The sequence below is a fragment of the Pan paniscus genome, chromosome 7 (genome assembly GCF_029289425.2).
Source record: "Pan paniscus chromosome 7, NHGRI_mPanPan1-v2.0_pri, whole genome shotgun sequence".
Classification (NCBI taxonomy): Eukaryota; Metazoa; Chordata; class Mammalia; order Primates; family Hominidae; genus Pan; species Pan paniscus.
Window position 1 is genome coordinate 43,806,623 of NC_073256.2, and position 20,806 is coordinate 43,827,428.

General features: G+C 42.3%; 1 protein-coding gene across 2 annotated transcripts in view; it reads left to right on the forward strand.

The window, feature by feature from the left end:
- Positions 1 to 20,806, forward strand: part of DOCK5 (dedicator of cytokinesis 5) — a 233,154-nt gene that overhangs the window by 82,895 nt on the left and 129,453 nt on the right. For both annotated transcript variants that reach the window (XM_003823556.6, XM_024929894.4), the window contains exons 3-5: positions 842 to 882; positions 7,380 to 7,435; positions 10,557 to 10,653. In XM_003823556.6, the coding sequence (XP_003823604.1) occupies positions 842 to 882; positions 7,380 to 7,435; positions 10,557 to 10,653 (194 nt within the window). The remainder of the gene's footprint in view (positions 1 to 841; positions 883 to 7,379; positions 7,436 to 10,556; positions 10,654 to 20,806) is intronic.

Genomic DNA, 20,806 nt, shown 5'->3' on the forward strand with positions numbered 1-20,806 from the left:
TACAGGGGCGCACCACCACGCCTGGCTAATCTTTATATATTTAGTGGAGATGGGGTTTCACTATGTTGGCCAGGCTGGTCTTAAACTCCTGACCTCATGATCCACCTGCCTCAGCCTCCCAAAGTCCTGGGATTACAGGCGTGAGCCACCATGCCCGGCCGGAATTTTTAAAAAGAAGTTAAAGCCTTTACCTAAAGCCTCAGCAAGCAAACACATAAGATCTTTTTATGGGGGGTGGGGGAGATGTTGCTTTTAGCATTACCAAGAATTGCACGTAATTTTGTTTTATTATTTCATTATTTGGATTATTTTTAAAGTGCAAATATTTGTCTTCATAAGATCTGCTAGTTCAATTTAAAATTTTTCCAGAATAGTGGTTCTTAACCTGGGAACTCAGAAGAGTTACAGCAAATATAATTTATTTAAAAATATATATTTTAATAGTATAAGGTGACATGTAGAAAGCATGTATACAATGAAAGTCCATATTTATTCATGCAAAAACATTTATTAAATGACTGTAAGGTATTAGGGTGATAAGAAACGGGCTGTCTTGTTTTTTTTTTGCTATTGTTCTATTCTTCCTCCAAAGAAGTAGAGATGAGGCTAGGTTCTAAGTGAATTTTAAATCCGATTGTTATTAAGAGAATACAGCTCTAAAATACAGTTAGATTTTTATTGTGTAATAAACTGAAACATTCATCTTCTAACGTACTGTTAATTGTCTCTGTCAATTGTTGCATCCCAGTATTGCTAATAGAACATGAGAGTATATATTGCTAATACCTTTATGATATCCCAGAAAACATAAAATATTTTGTGTTCTCTTTTGCTCTGACAGGTTGGTACAGAGGATATACCCTCCAAAATAAATCTAAAAAGGTATGACTTATCATCCACTTTTTAATGTCATTTGAAATCTGTCTGCTAGTTTTGTATTGTGCTATGTGACCCTCTCCTCTGCTCTCTGCTGTCTCTAGACCTAGTTTGCTTTCTCTTTGATGGCTCTTCTTTGGATTTGAAAGCAAATTCTCTGACCTCAGTGCCTAAATGTAATAGTGTAAATCCCATTGACTGTATTTCCTATCAGCCAATTCAAGGAGAAAATCCTGGAAGACTTCTTGCTTCCTGTCCCTCAAGTTAAGCAAGTTGCTAACACATTCATTGCCCTAGTGGGATCTCTTTTGCAGGGAGGGGTGGACCCACCCTTCTCCCTTTGTCCTTTACTTCCAATGCTACAATTCCAAACTAAAGGATCTCCCCATTTCCACTTGATCCTTTCCTTCATTGCAAATTGGATAAACAAGAGTGGTTTTCATATTATGAGCCTCACACCCCAATAATACATTATGAAATCAATATGGTGGATTATAACCAATTTTTTCCAAAAAATGAAACCGAAAAGTAGAGAACATGAGATGCAATGGTAAGTACTGTTTCACGAAACTTTTATTTTAGGTATATACTTTTATTTATTGTTTTTATTATATTTTATGTATTTGATATGTAATACTGGTTGCCATAAGAATGTATCTCTTACTGTGCAACAAAGGCACAGTTCGAAAAATACTGACCTAAATGGTTCCTTTTGCCGGCGCCAAAACTACTAATCATCAGGCTAAAGAAAATCTATTAATTATGTTAATACCTCCCTCAGTTTCTTTTAGGTCTTGTCAGCACTTTTCCTTTGATACTGCTCGCTGGGGCAGCATGACATGTCAGCGCTTTCTTTTGAAAGAGCAGAGTTGATAGGGCCTTATTATTTCACAATTAGTTCACATGCCAAATAGCAAATTAGGAAAGGGATGAGAGAAATGTTTTAGAATTTATCAAAGGAGGAGTGAAAAAACAAAACCAGACCCACGATTCTTACACTTCACGGACAACATGAGAAAGACGTAATCCTGCACAGATAGGCTGATGTTACACACCCAACTCTCCAAAGAGTATGGGGCCCAGGAAAACACCTTTCTACAAGGTATAGTTCATTAGAAACCAGGACTGCTTCTGCATTGTTGATGCTTAAGTCACACTCAGTATTTGCACATGTATGTGTACACATACACATTTTGTTAACTTTGACAGTTTATTCATCTAGCAAAATAAAGGAATGTTTGCTTTTATTGCAATTCCCACAGTTTTGGTCCTTTTTTCTCACCTCAAGCCAGAGAATGAATTTTTCTACCCACAGTTATTCTAGTGTCACATGTCTTTATTTCAAACCAAATTATTTTCATTTAATCTCTTGCTGACTTCAGTTTCTCTGGGCCGTCAAATAGGGGTCCAAGACGGCAGGCATGCCAGAGTAAATGAGAACGTGATAGAACTAAAGTGAAAACTTTTCTTCTGGGATCCTCAGTGACACAGAGTACTTGATTATGGCCACTCTTGCTTTTTTAGCCCTATTGGTGTTAATTTTACTCATAGTTATGGAAGTGGTAGTTACTTCAAAGAACCATTAGAGTTAACAGTTTTGATGTTCTGAATTTGTTAAACAGTAAGAATACTTATGTCACTTAATTCCCAATCCTTTTTTAAGAAAAAAAAAAAGTTAATTTAAAAACAATAAACAAAAAAAGCCATTCTCAAACAAAATTATGTGATGAACTTAAGTAACAAACGAAACTCTTGAATTTTCACTGTGAAATTCAATTACGTTCAACCAAGGTCCTAGATCAGGTCTTCTTTTTCACAGACTACAGTATGTAAGGATCCTTTTGAACATGGCAGACCTTGCTTTCTAAAGTATCCTGTGATTTTTTAATATAGTCATTTCCTCATTTCCACAGGCAATTGGTTCCAGGACCCCCACAATACCGAAATCCATGGATGCTCAAGTCCCTGATATAAAATGGCATAGAATTTGCATATAACCTCTGCATTTCCTCCCGTGTACTTTAAATCATGTCTAGATTATTTATAATACCTAATACAATGTAAATGCTGTGTAAGTAGTTATTATACCGTATTGTTTAGGGAATAATGACAAGGAAATAAACCTCTGCTTACTTTTTTTTTCTATATTTTTAATCATCCGTTGGTTGAACCCATGATATGGAGGGCCTTGTGTATATAAAAATCAGTCTAGCTAATAGTGCCATTGTTGTTGGCTTTGAACAGTAGATAGATAGGGTTCCCCACCAGGATCTAAATGATAAATTCTGGATTTTTTTTTTAATTTTTTTGTGTTCATTAAAGAGTGCTTAAAACCTTTAAGCTTAAAATCTCACCCTTTAGAAGAAATCTTTTGGTAAGAGTTTCTCTTTGTTCTCTTGGTAAGTAAAGAAAAACTTTCTAATTCAATGAAATGATGACACAGACAAGGGACATGCATTTATTTGATGATTGTTTTAAGTCGAAATATCCTTCTTGTGGAGAGATTCAGGGAAAATACAGGCAAATCAAATTCAGTTGCCATGAATTCTGCTCTGCTTTTGACACCCCGTCATTAAGAGATCAGCTCATTAGAAACGCTCTCCTGTGCTGTGTCCCTCATTTCTCCGTCTTTAAGGGGAAGAGCTACTTGAAAGGCCTGTTGTTTTAATGGAAATTCTTGGTGTCATTTATAAGCTGACCCAGCCATTTAGAGTGATGATAAAAGGAGCTAGTTGATGATAAAAGGAGCTAGTGGTTTTACAAATTGAAGAAGCCAAGTGCTTTTCCGAAACTGATTATTGATCCTGGTGGAATTGTGGGAGTGTGGATAAGGGCAACATCTAGAAAATCATTAGTTTATTTTTCTACTCAAGTGAGTGGGTTACAATGAGGAAGGAGAAGCAGAACTGAGAGACAGGCTGTAAATCAGAAACACATGACCTAGGTTTACTCTGACTTTCTGTGTGTCATCATGGCATAGGAGTCATTCTATAAGCATCAGATTTGCCAGAGCAATTCTATGACTGTAAATGGCCAAGTGTCATCATGGAAAGGTGAAGCCTACTGATGACAAATACACACATACTATGTAACAAATACACACATACTGTATAACAAATACATGCTATATAACAAATACATACATACATATATACATACGTACATACATATTTGAGACAGGATCTCAGTCTGTTGCCCAGGCTGGAGTACAGTGGCGTGATCACAGTTCACTGCAGCCTTGACCTTCTGGGCTCAAGCAATCCTCCTGCCTCAGCCTCCCGTGTAGCTGGGACCATTGGCATGTGCCACCATGCTGTGCTAATTTTTTAAATTTTTGTAGAGACGGTGTCTCAGTTTGTTGCCCAGGCTGGTCTTGAACTTCTGGGCTCAAGCGATCCTCTTGTCTTGGCTTCCTAAAGTGCTGGGATTACAAGCATGATCCACTGTGCCTTGCCTCAAATATTCTCCTAACATGAAAATCATCATGTCTGAACACCCAGTGTAAATTGTCTGCTTATGATCTGCTTAGATGTCACAAGATTCATCACTCTGCATTTATGTTTCTGAATACTTCTATCTTGAATGTTTTCCACTTATTAGGAGCGACTAGTCACCAGATTGTGAATGCATGAAAATTTTAATTGGTCCTTTACCTTCTGATTTCAAAAACCTTCAGCAGGGATGTTCCTTTGTAGTAGCAATGTTACATTTTACTTTTGACTTCCAGAATTGGATCCTTGTAACTAAACAGTTGATCCTTGCCCAGCGCCTCCGCAACCCCACTCCTGCTTTTTTATGAGTTTTGGACTTTTTTTATTGTGGTAAAAATATATATAACATAAAATTTACCATCTTAACCATTTGTAAGTGTACTTTTCAGTGGCACTAAGTACATTCTCATTGTTGTGCAACCATCAACACCATCCATCTCCAGAAGTCTTTCATCTTTCCAAACTAAAATTCTGTCCCCTTTAGATACTAACTTCCTATTGTCCCCTATCCCCGGCAAGCCCCTCAGAACCCCCATTGTACTTTCTGTCTTTATGAATTTGACTACTCCAGGTGTAAGTGGAGCCGTACAGTATTTGTCCTTTTGTGACTGGCTTATTTCACTTAGTGTAATGTCTTCAAGGTTAATTCCCAACATCCCAGTTTAGTTCCCCACAGAGATGATAGTCAACAAATCATTTGCCATGGCGCAGTGGCACAGAGGCACAGCAGGCAGAAGAAACACCCAGAGTTCCTTAGGCCTCCTAGGGACAGGCCTAGAGCTTCCGAACTGCAGAAATCCGGCCCCAGAGGAATCACACGCAGTTTGTGAACTGAACACCTGCCTTTCTCATTGCTATATTCATAAGATGTTTACTCAGTGCCTGCTGCATGCCTGGCACTGCGAAGGACAGTTCCCTGTTTTGATCATTAAAAAAATTAAATAGACCAGGCACATGGCTCATACCTGTAATCCCAGCACTTTGGGAGGCTGAGGTGAGCAGATCACTTGAGGTTAAGAGTTGAAGACCAGCCTGGCCTGGCCAATATGGTGAAATCCTGTCTCTACTAAAAATACAAAAATTAGCCGGGCATGGTGGTGCATACCTGTAATCCCAGCTACTTGGGATGCTGAGGCAGGAGAATTGCCTGAGCCCGGAGGGCGGAGGTTGCAGTGAGCCGAAATTGTGCCACTGTACTCCAGTCTGGGCAACAGAGCAAGACTGTCTCAAAGAATGAATAAATGAATGAACGCATGAATGAATGAATAGTCAGAAGACTTATCTCCTTTTTCAGTTAGATGGTGTGCCTATGCGTGTATGTTTTATACTGATAGAATTCCATGGCCAAGCTCACCTGACCTGAGGGGTGGCGCACTGAGAAAGTGTCCTGTTTACTGTGCCCTACAGTAGACACACATTTAATTTTTGTTTTCAATTATTTGATCAGTTTTCCAAAATGGTTCTGAATCCCACCTCCATAATGAAAGAGGTCATTGTCACCTTGTGTCTCTGTGTGTTCTTGGTCTCATCAGTAACGGGATTAGAATCATGCTTTCACACTCATATTCCCCACGCCTGCCCCCGTCTCAAAGCGAGGAGGAGAAGGGATGTACTTTTTATTTGGGGCTTTGTGTCTGGTGGGGAAGCACGTGCAGGATCCACTCTGTCATCACAAATGCTAGGGGCAGTTTAATCTCAAATGTTCTTGCTGTTTCCTGTTTTATTGGCAACGGATTAAAAGAGAGAAAGCAGAGTGTTGTACAGACAAATATAGCACATGCAACTGGACACAAGAACAACCCTGTCAATGTTCACTGGCTTCCTGTCTGAGTGGAGTAAGGATCAGTGGGTATATATGCCTCCGGGCACTGGGACATCCCCTCCCACCTTTATGATCAGCCACCCCTGACATGTCATGTTCATGGAGTTCACACCAACTCTTCCAGGAATAGGGCTGGGAGCAGTTAGCCAACAGTGCCAGCTATAAGCTCCATGTAGGATACCATGAAACAGATCAGCATCACTGTCTCCGGATGACATCTCCTCTGTGTGTGAGCATATCACACAGTAAACAGCAGAAGCTTTGGTACACATAACACTCACATCTGGGACTTGCTTCCTGTTGGTTAGATCTGGTCCTCTGTTCTCTGATTTCTATCCACAGTTTCTCCTCTTTCTCTTAGGTCTTTCCAGGCCTAAGTCTTCCCCATGGGCAGTGTTACAATACTGATGTAGAACTGCCTCTTAGGGATATAGAATGGAGAGCAGTTTGACACTGTGAGGTGCTGAAAATAACCAGGTAACTAACACCCGTTGATTTTGAGTGCATTTGGTTTAAGTGGGAGTGCTGAGAGGAACTACTTTAGAAAAATCACTATGTAGTTGGCCCGTGAAAAATATGAGTTTGAACTCTGCAGCACTTACACATGGATTTTTTTTAGCCAAATGCAAATCAAAATTACAATACTCTTGGGACATGAAACCTGTGTAAAAGTACATGCAGGTTGTGCAGGGCTGCGTGCCATACTTGAGTATGTGTGGATTTGGGTATATGTTTTGTGGGAAGGAGGTTTCTGGAACCAACCCCTTGCATATTCTGAGGGATGACTTATTTTATGGGCTACTGAGTACTGCATAGTTTCCATGTCACCCCTTATGTGAAACCCTTTATGGGAAGCATCTCATGGCAAGTAGCATCTGAGGGGTTTAGGAGTTCACAATTACACTCCTTCCCATTATGTTATCTCTGAGCTGACACAGCATGTTTGCCTCTTCATTCACAAAATATCCTATGCTCTCAACCCAAATTTTAATTTCTACCTTTTTGATGTTTTCACCATGCTTTTGTTGAGGTACCCAGTCAACATAAGTGGTGTCCTGCCAACCTGATCTCAGGAGTTTAGCTATTGCCTGGGTGTTCCCATTTATTCTCTTTACTTTGGGCTGAGGTGTTTTTGTTTGGTTTTTTGTTTTGTTTTTATGGCCATATAACCAAAATTCTTTTCTCTGTAGGGCATTTTCCCTGAAACATATATCCATTTGAAAGAGGCAACTGTGGAAGACCTGGGGTAAGTTCCAAGCTAGGAAGATTCCCCAAAAATGATGAAGATGTAACATTATCATTAATGATAATCTTAAGGCATTAATGCCTTATGTAGGTTAATAGTTCTCTCATCTCAGGCCAGGCGTGGTGGCTCACGCCTGTAATCCCAGCACTTTGGGAGACCGAGGTGGGCAGATCATTTGAGGTCAGGAGTTCGAAACCAGCCTGGCCAACATGGTAAAACCCCCATCTCTACTAAAAATACAAAAGTTAGCTGGGCTTGGTGATGGGTGCCTGTAATCCCAGCTACTGGGGAGGCTGAGGCAGGAGAATCACTCGAGCCCAGGAGGCAGAGCTCGCAGTGAGCTGAGATCATACCACTACACTCTAACCTGGGTGACAGAGCAAGACTCTCTCTCAAAAAAAATAAAAATAAAAAATAAAAAATTTCTGTCATCTCATCAGCTCTACTTCTCCTATGAGAGAGAAATGAAGAAAAACTTTTCACTCATACAATTCCTTCCTCTGTCTTCTCTTTCTATAATTGTTCCTCCTTTCCATTACTTCTCCAGAATACTAAACACAGAAGTAGCAAAAACTGAGGGTTTTTGCCTCTACATTACGTTTATTACCTGTTCACTGATTGTGTGTGTGTGTGTGTATGTATGTTTGCACACATGAACATTTGGGACTCTGACTGATAAGATCTGAGAAGCCCCCAATTCAGGATCCTTGAGAGAGAGATGATTAAGCGACAGCCTGCATTTACCAGCTGTGAGCCTTGGATGAATCATTTAGCCTCAAGTGGATCCTGGGTTTTTCACAGCATATTAGGGGAAACAATCTGACCTTACTTTGATCATGAGCTTGTCATGCGATTCGAATGAGGTAATGTATGCAAATGTGCCCTGAAGATAAGATCTGCTATATTTTGGGTATTCGTATTTCTTGCCCACCTCATCTTGCCCACCTCATTTGTCCTGGGAAGTACTGCCTCTGTGACAGTTAAGAAGAGTGAGCTACTTAGTCTAAGTGGGAGAGAGAGAGGTCACTTAGGTGATGGTGAGTCTCTGGACAGGAGAGTTCTGGAGGCAGTACGGAGAGGCTGGGGTAGGACTGGAATCCTGGGGCTGATGGAGAGGAGAGTGGGGCCGAGGAGAGAGTGGACAGCTGGGTCACAGAACCACGCAGCCTCACAGCTAGAAAGAGCATTCCCAGTTGTAGTTCAGCACCATCATTTCTTTTCTTTTCTTTTTTTAATTATGATGGGCAAGCTTTATTTTGTATGAACTTGATTTCACAAAATTAGAATGGCAATTCCACTTAAAATTAACTGTTTAAAAAGTATAAATGTCACGGTATAGATCTGTTATCCAAAACTCCAAAAGGCGGTGAAATTGGTAACAGATATTCCTCCTCATCTTTGGACCGATACAACAGCAGAATTGATGAAACTGGTTCCCAGGCAAGTATGTGCCACTTGCTCCCGTGCCTCAGGGAGGAGAGGATGTTATGACACAGGCGTTTTTGTTGCAGTGACTTGTGGATAATTGCTCCTTATTAACACTACTAAAATTATGTTCACATGTTTTACTTTGTGTGGGAGCCGACGACTCTTGTCCTTTCGTTTTTTGAGTAGTATCTTTCAAATGAGCGTTGGCCTCAAACCCGCTCATTCCAAAATGCCTCACAGATGGGAATTTAAGCCTCTTCACAAAGCAAACCACTGGAAATTCATAGGTAGTATGCAACATTGGTCTGTAACTGATAATAGGGCAACATCATTTCTTTGGAACATAATTTTCTTGATTCCACAAGAAGTGACAGGATAAGAAAACTCATAGTTAAATGAGAACAGTCTTGTTACAGGACAGTTATCTCCCAGGTGTATGTCGTCAATTCTAATTTCCGTGTTGTTACCAAAGGGCCTTATTTTCATTCTGACTAACAACCAATCATCAGAACACATTGAAACTGTTGCTGGGTCAAGTTCAGAAGATTTCCAAAACAGTAAAAAAAAGACGAAGGGCCCACCAAGAGCACAGAGGTCTTCATCGCTCCAGACTCCCAGATACAGCACAGGGAACAAGAAATGGCAGAACCATCATTTCATTGACAAGTGGTCAAGATGTCCTCAAAGCCGTACAGCTCTTTGGTGGCAGAACCAGGACCAAAAACCAGGTCTCCTGCCCTGCTAGAGAAGTCCTCTTTCCGGTGGGCCGTGGGCTGCCTCCACTGCCACCCACCATGTTGGAGGAAACGTAGGTGGGGAGGCACATTCACACCAATTAGGGTTGTACAGGATGCCCAGTTACATTGGCAATTCAAATAGTAAGTAATTTTTCATAGTAAGCATTTCCCAGATATTTCATGGGTCACACTTATTCTAAAAAATCTTACTATACCAGAAATTCAAACTTAACTAGGTCTCCTATATTTTTCCTCATTGAGCCTGGCAGTCCTACCACCAGTTCCAATTTGTTTGCTTGCTCTTGCTTTCTCCTTTTTTCTTTTTGCTAATCATAAAAATGCCAGAGAGGATTTCTGTGAATAAATGTAGTACCTACCTTTATGAGAGTCTTCTGTGAGTAAGCAAGGATTTTGTTAAGTGTACGTTTTCTGTGTTATGAAACTCAGATGAGAAGAAAACATGGGACTATTCCAGAAAGGGGTGCTGCCTCCGTACCCCCCACCTCTACCCTGGCCTCTGCCCCAACCAGGTCCTGGGTGGAGTCACAGCCCCAGGACACTCGTGCCACACACACCTTTCCATCCAGCCTCCCAAATGAAACAGCTGCTTGGTGGAACCAGCTAAAATGCTGCATATTTTGCTTCCATCTTTGAGAATCACTGAAGCCAGCCTGGCTCAGTAATCGAGTCTCCTGGAGAAATCTACACTGGGGAGGTCGAGGCTGGGCCACAGGCTCATTCAGTTCCAGGAACGGAGCCCATTTTGAGGACTGTGCTGCCTTACTCTCCTTCTCTTCTCCCAGATGCTTGGATGCGATAAAGTCCCCTGCACAACTCCTGCCCCCAGGCCTAACCAGCTTCATTCTCAACCTTGAACGTTGGGAAGTCTGATCCCCATCAAGTAAAGCAGTGCTGATCAGCCTAGAAGAAAGTGACCCTCGTTTGGTTCTTTGTAGGCAGCATGAAACCGTGATTCCTGGCGAGCTCCCCCTGGTGCAGGAGCTCACGTCCACTCTGCGAGAATGGGCTGTCATCTGGCGAAAGCTCTACGTGGTGAGTTTCCCCTTGTGGCTTGGAGCCCCAGGGTCACTCTGGGTCCTCAGCCTGTAGGTCCTTTGCAGGGTGTTGGCCCCTTATTGGCTGACTTCATGGAGTGGGATGCATTCTCCCTGGATCACACAAAGGCTGATAAGCAGCAGATTCTCATTTCCCCAGAGCTGGGTCACTGATAGCGGCTAGTGGAGTAAGTGGGCGTAATCATTCTAGCAGTCTTTTCTCAAATGATAAACATGCTGATTGTGAAAGTACTAATGATAATAATCACTGCAAACACTTCTGCAGTCTTTCCTAAGTGCCAGAAACTATGAATCCTCACAACATTCCTATAAAGTAGGTGCAATTATTATTAATTTGTTAATAAGGAACCTGAGTTATGCTCTTAGCCTCTTCATGTATACCAGTGAACTGAAATTTGTTGATATTTCAGGGCTCAGCTGCATGAGGATGACATTCTTTACCTTGGCCCACATACCTTACAGACTCAGAAACTTGAATAGTGTTAAGTTGTGGTCTGAGAGTCACCTTTTTGGGCAGACTCACAGTATTCTTTCTCCCAACACTGGTTTGACCTCATAATGCTAATACAGTGTGTCAGTTCACAGGGAAATTACAAGGAGCCAGCACATCCTCTCCGTAATAAACAATAAGCTCAAGTTGTGTGCAGGAATCAGCACCAAGTAAATCTAGCATTTAACATGATCAAACTGAGAACAGCTGTCTTGCAAGAGACCAAGGATGCTCAAAGTCTATTGGCAGCAAGCCTGCCTCATCTCCAGTGTAGAAAGCTCTTTCCTTAATGTTAACATTGGAATCCACAAAGACTTTTTATTTTATTTATTTATTTTTTTGAGATGGAGTCTCGCTCTGTCACTCAGGCTGGAGTGCAGTGACACCATCTCAGCTCACTGCAACCTCCGCCTCCCAAGTTCAAGCAATTCTGCCTCAGCCTCCCAAGTAGCTGGGACTATAGGCGTGTGCCACCCCGCCTGGCTAATTTTTTTTTTTTGTATTTTTAATAGAGACAAGGTTTCACCATGTTGGCCAGGCTGGTCTTGAACTCCTGACCTCAAGTGATCTATGTGTCTTGGCCTCCCAAAGTGTTGAGATTACAAGCGTGAGCCACCATGGCCGGCTAATTTTGTGTGTGTGTTTTTAGTAGAGATGGGGTTTTACCATGTTGGGCAGGCTGGTCTTGAACTCCTGACCTCAAGTGATCCAACTGTCTTGGCCTCCCAAAGTGTTGGGATTACGGGCGTGAGCCACTGTGCCCCGCCCACAAAGACTGTTTATTCTAAAGTTGCTTCTTTGCCTATAGCCCTTGTAGTTCAGCATCACTGGGTCTTGCCTGTGTTAGTGGGTTCCAGCCTTCTGTGGCTGACCAGAAATTCCTATGGCGAATGTATATTCTCTCGTTAGATGTGTGTACAAGTTCAGGGAGGTTGTAGACCAGACTTGATGGCCTGGGAACCCTCCTCTTTTCTTTATGTGGCTTTGTTTGTCTCAATTTTTGTTCAGTCATGTGTTGATTCATTTTAACTCTGAAAAGCCAATCTTAATAAGTTACTGGGAATACCTCACTCTAGACCCTAAATACTGAAGGCAGTAATCAAAAGCTCATTTTGGCATAACTTCTAAGAGTTCATGGAAGATATTTCACTTTCATTCAGGGCTGTTGTTTCCCTTGGTTAATCACAGCAGTAGAAATCACCAACCCCTTTGGTGGAAAAGCACATGGTATTTCTCTACTTGGTCATCCTTCAAGACCTTGTTTAGACACTTTCTTCTTCATATTGTATTTTCTAAACATAGCAATCTATAACGTTTCCCTCTGGACAATAGAAGCACTTACTGCTAAACTCATCATCTGACCCTTGGAGCACACTGCTTCATAATAAAGGTGATCTTTTGATCTCTTTATGTTTAGTTGAAGAGAGAATGCACATTAAGTTGCTAAATCACAAGGAGGATGGAGACACTCCTGTCAGCCCCGTGGCCTTCATTGATCATCTTGCACTTATATTGAGAGTACTCTCTGGTTCTGGTTTATTGATTAGTTAGTTGGGTGGATGTAACAAGGTTGATGGATGAGGAATTGCATGTACGTGGGTTGGTTCCTTAACATGTTCTTTCTGGAAATTGATGAGTGTTGAAATGCATTAGATAATCAGTATTGGGAAAAGAGTTTTTTTTTTTTTTTTTTAAAGATGTATGAGACTGGAGAGTATGAGTGAGGCCAACTTTTTTTCTTGCTAAAACACAACTGGTGTGCCCAGTTTATTACCTATGTCCTCTACACATCCACAAGTAATTGTGCCAGGTCTACCATTGAATAGACTGAAGAAAGAAGTGAATGGGGGCCAGGTGCAGTGGCTCGTGCCTGTAATCCCAGCACTTTGGGAGGCTGAGGAGGGCGGATCACTTGAGGTCACGAGTTCAAAACCAGCCTGTCCCAATATGGTAAAACCCCTTCTCTACTAAAAATACAAAAATTAGCTGGGTGTAGTGGCTTGTGCCTGTAATCCCAGCTACTCGGGAGGCTGAGGCAGGTGAATCGCAGGAGAATCGCTTGAACTGGGAAGGCAGAGGTTGCAGTGAGCCAAGATCACGCTGTTGCACTTCAGCCTGGGGGAAAAGAGTGAAACTCCGTCTCAAAAAAAAAAAAAAGTGAGCGGGGATGAAGAATTAGGACTCATGTATTTTGGCTGCCAAAATCTCTTAGTAGTTAAAGGTGATAAGGTCTTGTTGAGCATTTCCTTGGTGGGAGAGTTTCATGTTGTAGTAGCAGAATTTGGTTAAAAAAAAAAAAGGCCGGGCACAGTGGTTCACGCCTGTAATCCCAGCACTTTGGGAGGCCGAGGTGGGCGGATCACAAGGACAGGAGTTCAAGACCAGCCTGGCCAATATGGTGAAACCCTGTCTCTACTACAAATACACAAATTAGCTGCGCGTGGTTATGGCCACCTGTAGTCCCAGCTACCCGGGAGGCTGAGGCAGAAGAATCGCTTGAACCCGAGAGGCGGAGGTTGCAGTGAGCCAAGATTGTGCCATTGCACTCCAGACTGGGAGACAGAGGGAGACTCCGTTTAAAAAAAAAAGAAGAAAAAAAAAAAAAGCCATCCCCTCTTCGAGGGCAGCACATTTCTCATTTTAATTTAGATATCTAATAACATAATTATTTTGGTATTTGTGAATAATTTAAAATGTCTTATAGCCGCTGTTGATTGACTAAAAGACATTCTTTGTAGAAATTCTCAGTCAGTTGATAGGACTGAGAAACCTGCTTCTGCTCTTGATACATGCTCATCCAGTAAGGAACAGTCCACTAAGATTTGTTATTATGGTTAGTGCAAAAGTAATTGCGGCTTTCACCGTTACTTTAAATGGCAAAACCCACAATTATTTTTGTACCATCCTAGTATTAATTGTGGCTTTCTCTTTTATTTTTTTTTCCTGTCCCTTCCTAAAGCATTGACAGTTCACTTGAGGCAGAATTTCTGAACTTCTTACTGAAACATTTCTGTATCAAAGTAGCAAACCTCAATATTATGTTTCACTAGGAAACAAGTGAAAACCCAAATCTCTGGTTTTCGTGTCCCATCTCCCATCTCCTTTCACCCGCTGTATGCTGTTATTGATGTTTTTGCTTTCTGATTCTTAAGTTCCTTCAGTCCATGTAAAGATAGATACAGATTTTACTAGTATGTAGCAATACTTGTATTATTTCTCTCTTGCATTTCCCCCTGTAGATTACAACACCAGACACTCTGTTTGATGTCTTTAAAGACATCTGTGGCCAGCATAGTGGCTCACGCCTGTAATCCCATCCCTTTGGGAGGTCAAGCCTGCGGGATTGTTTGAGTCCAGCAGTTTGAGACCAGCCTGGGTGACATAGCAAGACCCTATCTCTACAAAAATTACCTGGGCACAGTGGCACATACCTGTAATCTAGGCTACTCAGAAGGCTGAGGTGGGAGGATTGCTTGAGCTCGGGTGGTCGAAGCTACAGTGAGCCATGATTATACCACTGCAGTCCAGCCTGGGTGACAGAGTAAGACCCTTTCTCAAAAAAAAAAAAAAAAAAAAAAAAAAAAAGATACCTGTGATGTCTTAGAAATCCTGCATTTCTATAGTACATTTCCTTGTTCTTTTCAGTCTCAGTTCACCAGAAATTTACGTTGTGGATCCACAGTCTCATATGAGGGGAAAATGCAATCCACTAACCAGATTAAGCCCAGCCATGTAGACACTGGTGATTATTCTAGAAAGGAAAAATACTTGCCTAGCTGTGATTTATTTTTAGCAGTTATACGGTAACCATGTAGAATAATCATAAATATGTCTTAAAGGGGAGGAGAGTATGTACACAGAACAGAGGTGAACCCACTTATCCAAAGTGGAGAGAAGAGATGACTCCCCCCGTGGTCTCTCTGTTCCTTAGGTATATTATTATTGTTTTCTGTTGGATTGTCTTCCCCAGTGGGTGTTGGCCTTATGCTCAGGAGAAGAGGCAGGTTTTAGGAGACAGACACTGGCCCAGGAATTGGGAAGCTGAGTATCCTGTGCGGGTCCTGTTTTGACCAGTTCTGTGGCCTTGGGCAAGTCACTTGAACACTTCAAGTCTGCTGGATGTTGTTCCTCTGCAAAAGTTGATGTAAAAGCTGCCGTGTTGACTGCGTACAACTATGAGAGTATGGAAAGAGAGAGTGGCTGTGATCTATGTTGCTGACAGACCATCAAGGACTCCGCCAATGGGAGCATGTGCTTTTGATATTATCTTAGCTGGAAGCAGTAGCCATCTGGACACCCTCCCTCTGGGAAGCCTTGGCATAGCTTCCCTCTTACCCGACTGCCTGCCCGAGACTCTGAAGCTCCCTTCTGTATGGCCCCTTATCCAAGGTCGCTTCCTTTGGAACAATTATCTTAGGCAAAGTGGCCTTGAGCACTCAGCAGCCAAGCTAAATTTCTCACCATACATAGAGAACCTGCTTGGTTTAAATTCAAGTCCAGGAGGCCCGGGTCATTCCAAAATACAGAGAAACTGCAAATGTATGGCAGTTTCTGATGGTCTTTCCCTATACTGCTGTGCCTCAGTTGGAACTAGTCACTGGGTGTATTTTCATTGGTTGTTCAGGAAAGGAGGGAACATTGTGATCAAGGAGGCCTCCTGGTGACGTGCCAAGACCTTGGACATTGGAGTCAGACAGACTGCCTAGTTCTTAAGTTCTGGCTTCTCCCTTACTGGGTATGTACTATTATATTCAGAAAAAATGACAAACCCAGTAATAGTTACTGAAAATAAACCAAAACAGGAAGAACTTGGATGCAGAAGGCTACTAGCTGATCCTGCTGCCTAAGACAAGTCCCTTGATCTCCTTAAGTTTTCTTTTCTTCTCTTAAGTGGGGATTTTATGTGCTATATGCCTTGCAAATTTGCTGTAAGGATTCAGCGGGATAATCTGTATAAAACCCAGGGTAGTACCTGTCACACTGTGGTCAATACATGACAGCCCCTGACTAACCCCTCACAACTCTGCTCCTAGAAAGAGCTGATTGATAATGAGAAGTGTAAGAGAAGAGCTGGATCACACTAGAAGATTTAGTGACATTTGCCTTGAGGTCATGTAAGGGTGCAGTTGCCCACCTACTGTGGTTATTCCCCATCTTCCAGCTTCGGGCAGAAGGGGTGGGCAGATAATGTCTAGCCTCCCTCCAGCCCCGTAGTAACTTAACTAGGTCGATGGGTTTCAGGTTTTCTATCCACTATTCTTCCCAGCCTTGGAAAGCAGATCCAGCGAGCTGATCTTTGGCCTCTTTTCCTTTCTGTCAACACCTCTTCCTGCTTCCACACGGCTGAGGTGGAATCAGGGCAGATCCCCCTGCTAGATGGCCGGATGCCCATGCAGTGACTTAGACATGGTCGGATTCGTGTAATGTCTAACTTTTATCTTGTCGATAACAACTCAGTTATACTTTTTGAATATAAACAATTCTACATCTCAAGTCAAAGGATCATACTTTTTCAACTAAAAATCTGGTCTTGAAACTGAAGAATTGCAGTGTATTCGTGGACACAGTAGGGCAAGAATTTTCAAATACAGGACTGTCCTGGAAATTCTAAGGTGTTTGGATGCCATAAACACGCTGTGCACCATCTCACCCTAAGATTTAGTTTCGTGCTATTCCTCATCTTCCCATGGGAGAAAGGGTTCAGTGAATTGTGGTCAATCGGGCTGTTTTGTTCGTGTAACTTTGGAAGACTGGATCTAATCCTACTCCTTATGGAAAAGAGATAGAAGATCTTTTCTGGTGATAGAAGGTATTGAAGGCATAGTGTTGAATCAAGTGAATTTATTATTATTTTTTTTTTTTGAGATGTAGTTTCACTCTTCTCGCCCAGGCTGGAGTGCAATAGTGAGATCTTGGTGCACTGCAACCTCTGCCTCCAGGGTTCAAGCGATTCTCATGCCTCAGTCTCCGGAGTAGCTGGGATTACAGGTGCGCATCACCACGCCTGGCTAATTTTTGTATTTTCAGTAGAGAAGGGGTTTCACCATGTTGGCCAGGCTGGTCTCAAACTCCTGATCTCAGGTGATCTGCTTGCCTTGGCCTCCCAAAGTGCTGGGATACAGGTGTGAGCCACTATGCCCAGCCAATCAAGTGAATTTAATTGCTAACATGTAGTTTGTACAAAGGACTGATCTCCCCTCACTTAAAATTTGCCAGCAATAAAGAACCCTGTGGCAGTCTATAGTTCTGGAAAAATCAGGAGCAGAAAATGCCTATAACTGGGAAGAGGGGGTAGGGGAACTTGCAGAACACACTGAATGGCCCTTTCTTCCCATCATCGCATATCCAGGCAGTTTAAAGCTGCTGGATTCTAATCTCTTTGAACCGGTGGTTATTACTGGCTGCTGGAACGTAATCTCTGAAGTACAATTAAGCTGGTCTCATGGTTTGAAACCAGCATCTTATTCCTTATTACCAAGAACAGAAAATTCCCATAGCAAACTTTGTCCTCTTGTCAGGGCATTTTATCTGGGAGTTGCAAGCCCTGCTTCAGTGTGGCTCTAACAAGAGAGCCAAGATGTGGCGTGGGACTGACTGATGGGCACCAGACATGGGTGGTGCTTTGGGTATTTTTCCAGTTTTGATTTCCTCTGACCTGGTTGCCTGGCTGTCAGGATTTCTTTTCCTTCAGGAGGCAAAAAATGGCCTTTAACTTGAATGGTTTCTTTAAAAATCAGACCTTTGCTGGTCAGACTGCACTTTTATCTGACACAGAGAAAAGGCACTAGAATGGATAGGAAGCGTGTTTGGGGCAGTGGGAATTCTCTTCTTCCCGGGGTCCCTGGAGTCAGTGTAGCTCAAGAACACAGAAGGACCCAAACACCCCATCTGGACCCAGGTGTTACAGCTACGTGGAAAAGGCATGAGATTGATTGCAATGAGCTCGACACCGGGAAAATTTGATTCAACGCCAACTGAGTGTGCAAGCAAGTGAGATGATCAGAGTCAGATGCAGTTAATCAGGAAGCTGCCTGGGAGGAGTAATTGAGTTTAATGTCTCAGTCATAGACTCAAAGACGCTTATCCTTGGGAATGGATTTTAGTGCCAGTCTCTTTATTTTACATATGAGTTTACCCTAGAGGGAATATGCCCGAAGCCACATAGCAAGTTAATGATAGAATTCGAGATAGAAGCCAAGTACCCGTACTTTCAGCCAAGCCTGTTTCCCCCTAAGTCATAAAATCTGCATGGAAGAGGAAAGGTTGGTGAACAGAGTGAATATTGATTCTTTTATACATGGAATGGTAGAAGACCAGAGAAAGGGTTTTTGACTGTGGTCTGCATTGTTTTTCTCTTTTTTGTTTTTTTTTTTTTTGTTTTCAGAGATAGGGTCTCGTTCTGCCACCCAGGCAGGAGGGCAGTGGTGCAGTCACAGTTCACTGGTGCCTCAAACTCCCAGGCTCAAGCAATCCTCCCACCTCAGCCTCGTTGGTAGCTGGGACCACAGGCGTGCACCACCACATCTGGCTAATTTTTTATTTTTTGTAGAGACAGAGTCTTACCATTTTGTAGAGACAGAGTCTTTAGCCCATGCAGGTCTCAAACTCCTAGGCTCAAGCAGTCTTCCTACCCCAGCCTCCCAAAGTGCTAAGATTATAGGCATGAACCATTCTACCCATCCCTGTGGTCTGCATTCTTTGGGAAAATGAAGAATAGAGTCCAGGTTTTCTGATACCCATTGCAGCTGGGCCATCACCTAAATGGCCCCTCAAATTTCTATAATACTCCTGCTTTCCTGTGAGTATTGAAGGCAAAGTTATTTTTTCTTGTGACTTCGTGTTTATCTCTAGACATTCTGAAAAAAGAAAAAAAGTTATAAACATTGGGAGGCCGAGGTGGGAGGATCACCTAAGGTCAGAATTTCGAGGCCAGCCTGGCCAGTATGGCAAAACACTGTCTCTACTAAAAATACGAAAGTTATCTCATTGTGTGGTGTGTGCCTGTGATCCCAGCTACTTGGGAGGCTGAGGCAGGAGAATTGTTTGAACCCAGGAGGTGGAGGTTGCTGTGAGCCAAGATTGCACTACTGCACTCCAGCTTGGGTGACAGAGCGAGACTCCATTAAAAAAAAAGTTATAAATATTTGGACTAAAACTACAAAAAGTGAGGCTTCGGGTATCTCCGTATCTCCAAGTAGAAGAGGGAGAAATTTTAAGCAAATGCAGGAATATCTTTGCTATCTTGAAAAAAATTTAGATTGCTTTATTTTGTGGAGCCATTCTTCACTCACATTGAAAGCAGAGTATTACATAGTGTTATTTTAAATTTAAGCTGTCAAAGTTTGTTTTTGAGTCCCTATTGTGTTCCAGGATTGTGCTCTTTTGTGGAGAGGGTCACAGAAATTCTTGGATGATGTGACAGTGGCGGATAATGCAGAAAAGGCTGAAGTGAGTGATGACGAGAGATAACTGAGAAGGCTTCTACAACAGCCGGGCCTGGGCAGTATGGGATTCAGGAAAGAAAGAGCTGGAAGGAGGGCAACTGGAGAGAGAAAATAGAGCCTCAGAGGAGCTTAGCACATGCTCTTTTTTTTTTTTTTTTTGAGATGGAGTTTCTTTCTTGTCACCCAGACTAGAGTGCAATGGTGTGATCTTGGCTTGCAGCAACCTCTGCCTCCTGGGTTCAGGCAATTCTCCTGCCTCAGCCTCTTGAGTAGCTGGGATTATAGGTACCCGCCACCACACCCAGCTAATTTTTGTATTTTTAGTAGAGACGGGGTTTCACCGTGTTGGTCAGGCTGGTCTCGAACTCCTGACCTCAGGTGATCCACCTGCCTCGGCCTCCCAAAGTGCTGGGATTACAGGCGTGAGCCACTGCGCCCGGCCAGCCCGTGCTCTTTTGGTGAGTGTTTGGTTTTCTCTTCACCTGTCCTCATATGCTTCCCCCAAAACCCATGAAGTGTCAGGGACCAACTATTATGTGAAACATCTTGCTTAGAACGCTCTTAGGAATGTAGCAACAAAGTCCATCTCCTTGAAGTGAATGGGGAAATTGTTTCCTTTGGTGTGTTATAGCTTGTCTATTCAGATTTCACTTGGCACAGTAAATCAGAGAAGAATGACTGTCTTCATCCTTCCTTGGGGGACAAACTTGGCAGACAAGGCTGGTATGGACGGGCAATAATTAAATTGCCACGGATAGTGTCTAATGTAACTGAGACTAAGAACTTGTGCACATGTACCCCAAACAAAGCACTGTGTCACACAGAGGATCCCTGGAGCCTTTGAACCCTTTCTTTACCATATTATGAGAAGCAATATCTTAACATTAGAAAACATTTTGAATTGCTAAAAGTGGACAAATGCGTTGCAAGAAAGAAAACAAGAGTCTCTTTTTGCCTAGCAGTTTTGAAAAGCAAAAACTGATAGGCTTAATTTCTCACTTCTTTTTCCAATTTTGAAGAAAATGAAATGGAAACATTTTATACAAGATTGAAGGAAAAAAGCAGGGTTTTTACCTTTGCTTATTAAAAATAGTATCTTAAAAGCCCTCATTTTTATGTTTTGCTAAGGACTGGGGGATGAGGAAGAGGCAATTCAGAAAATGCTAAAAGCAGTAAATGTAGGTAGTTTCAAAATT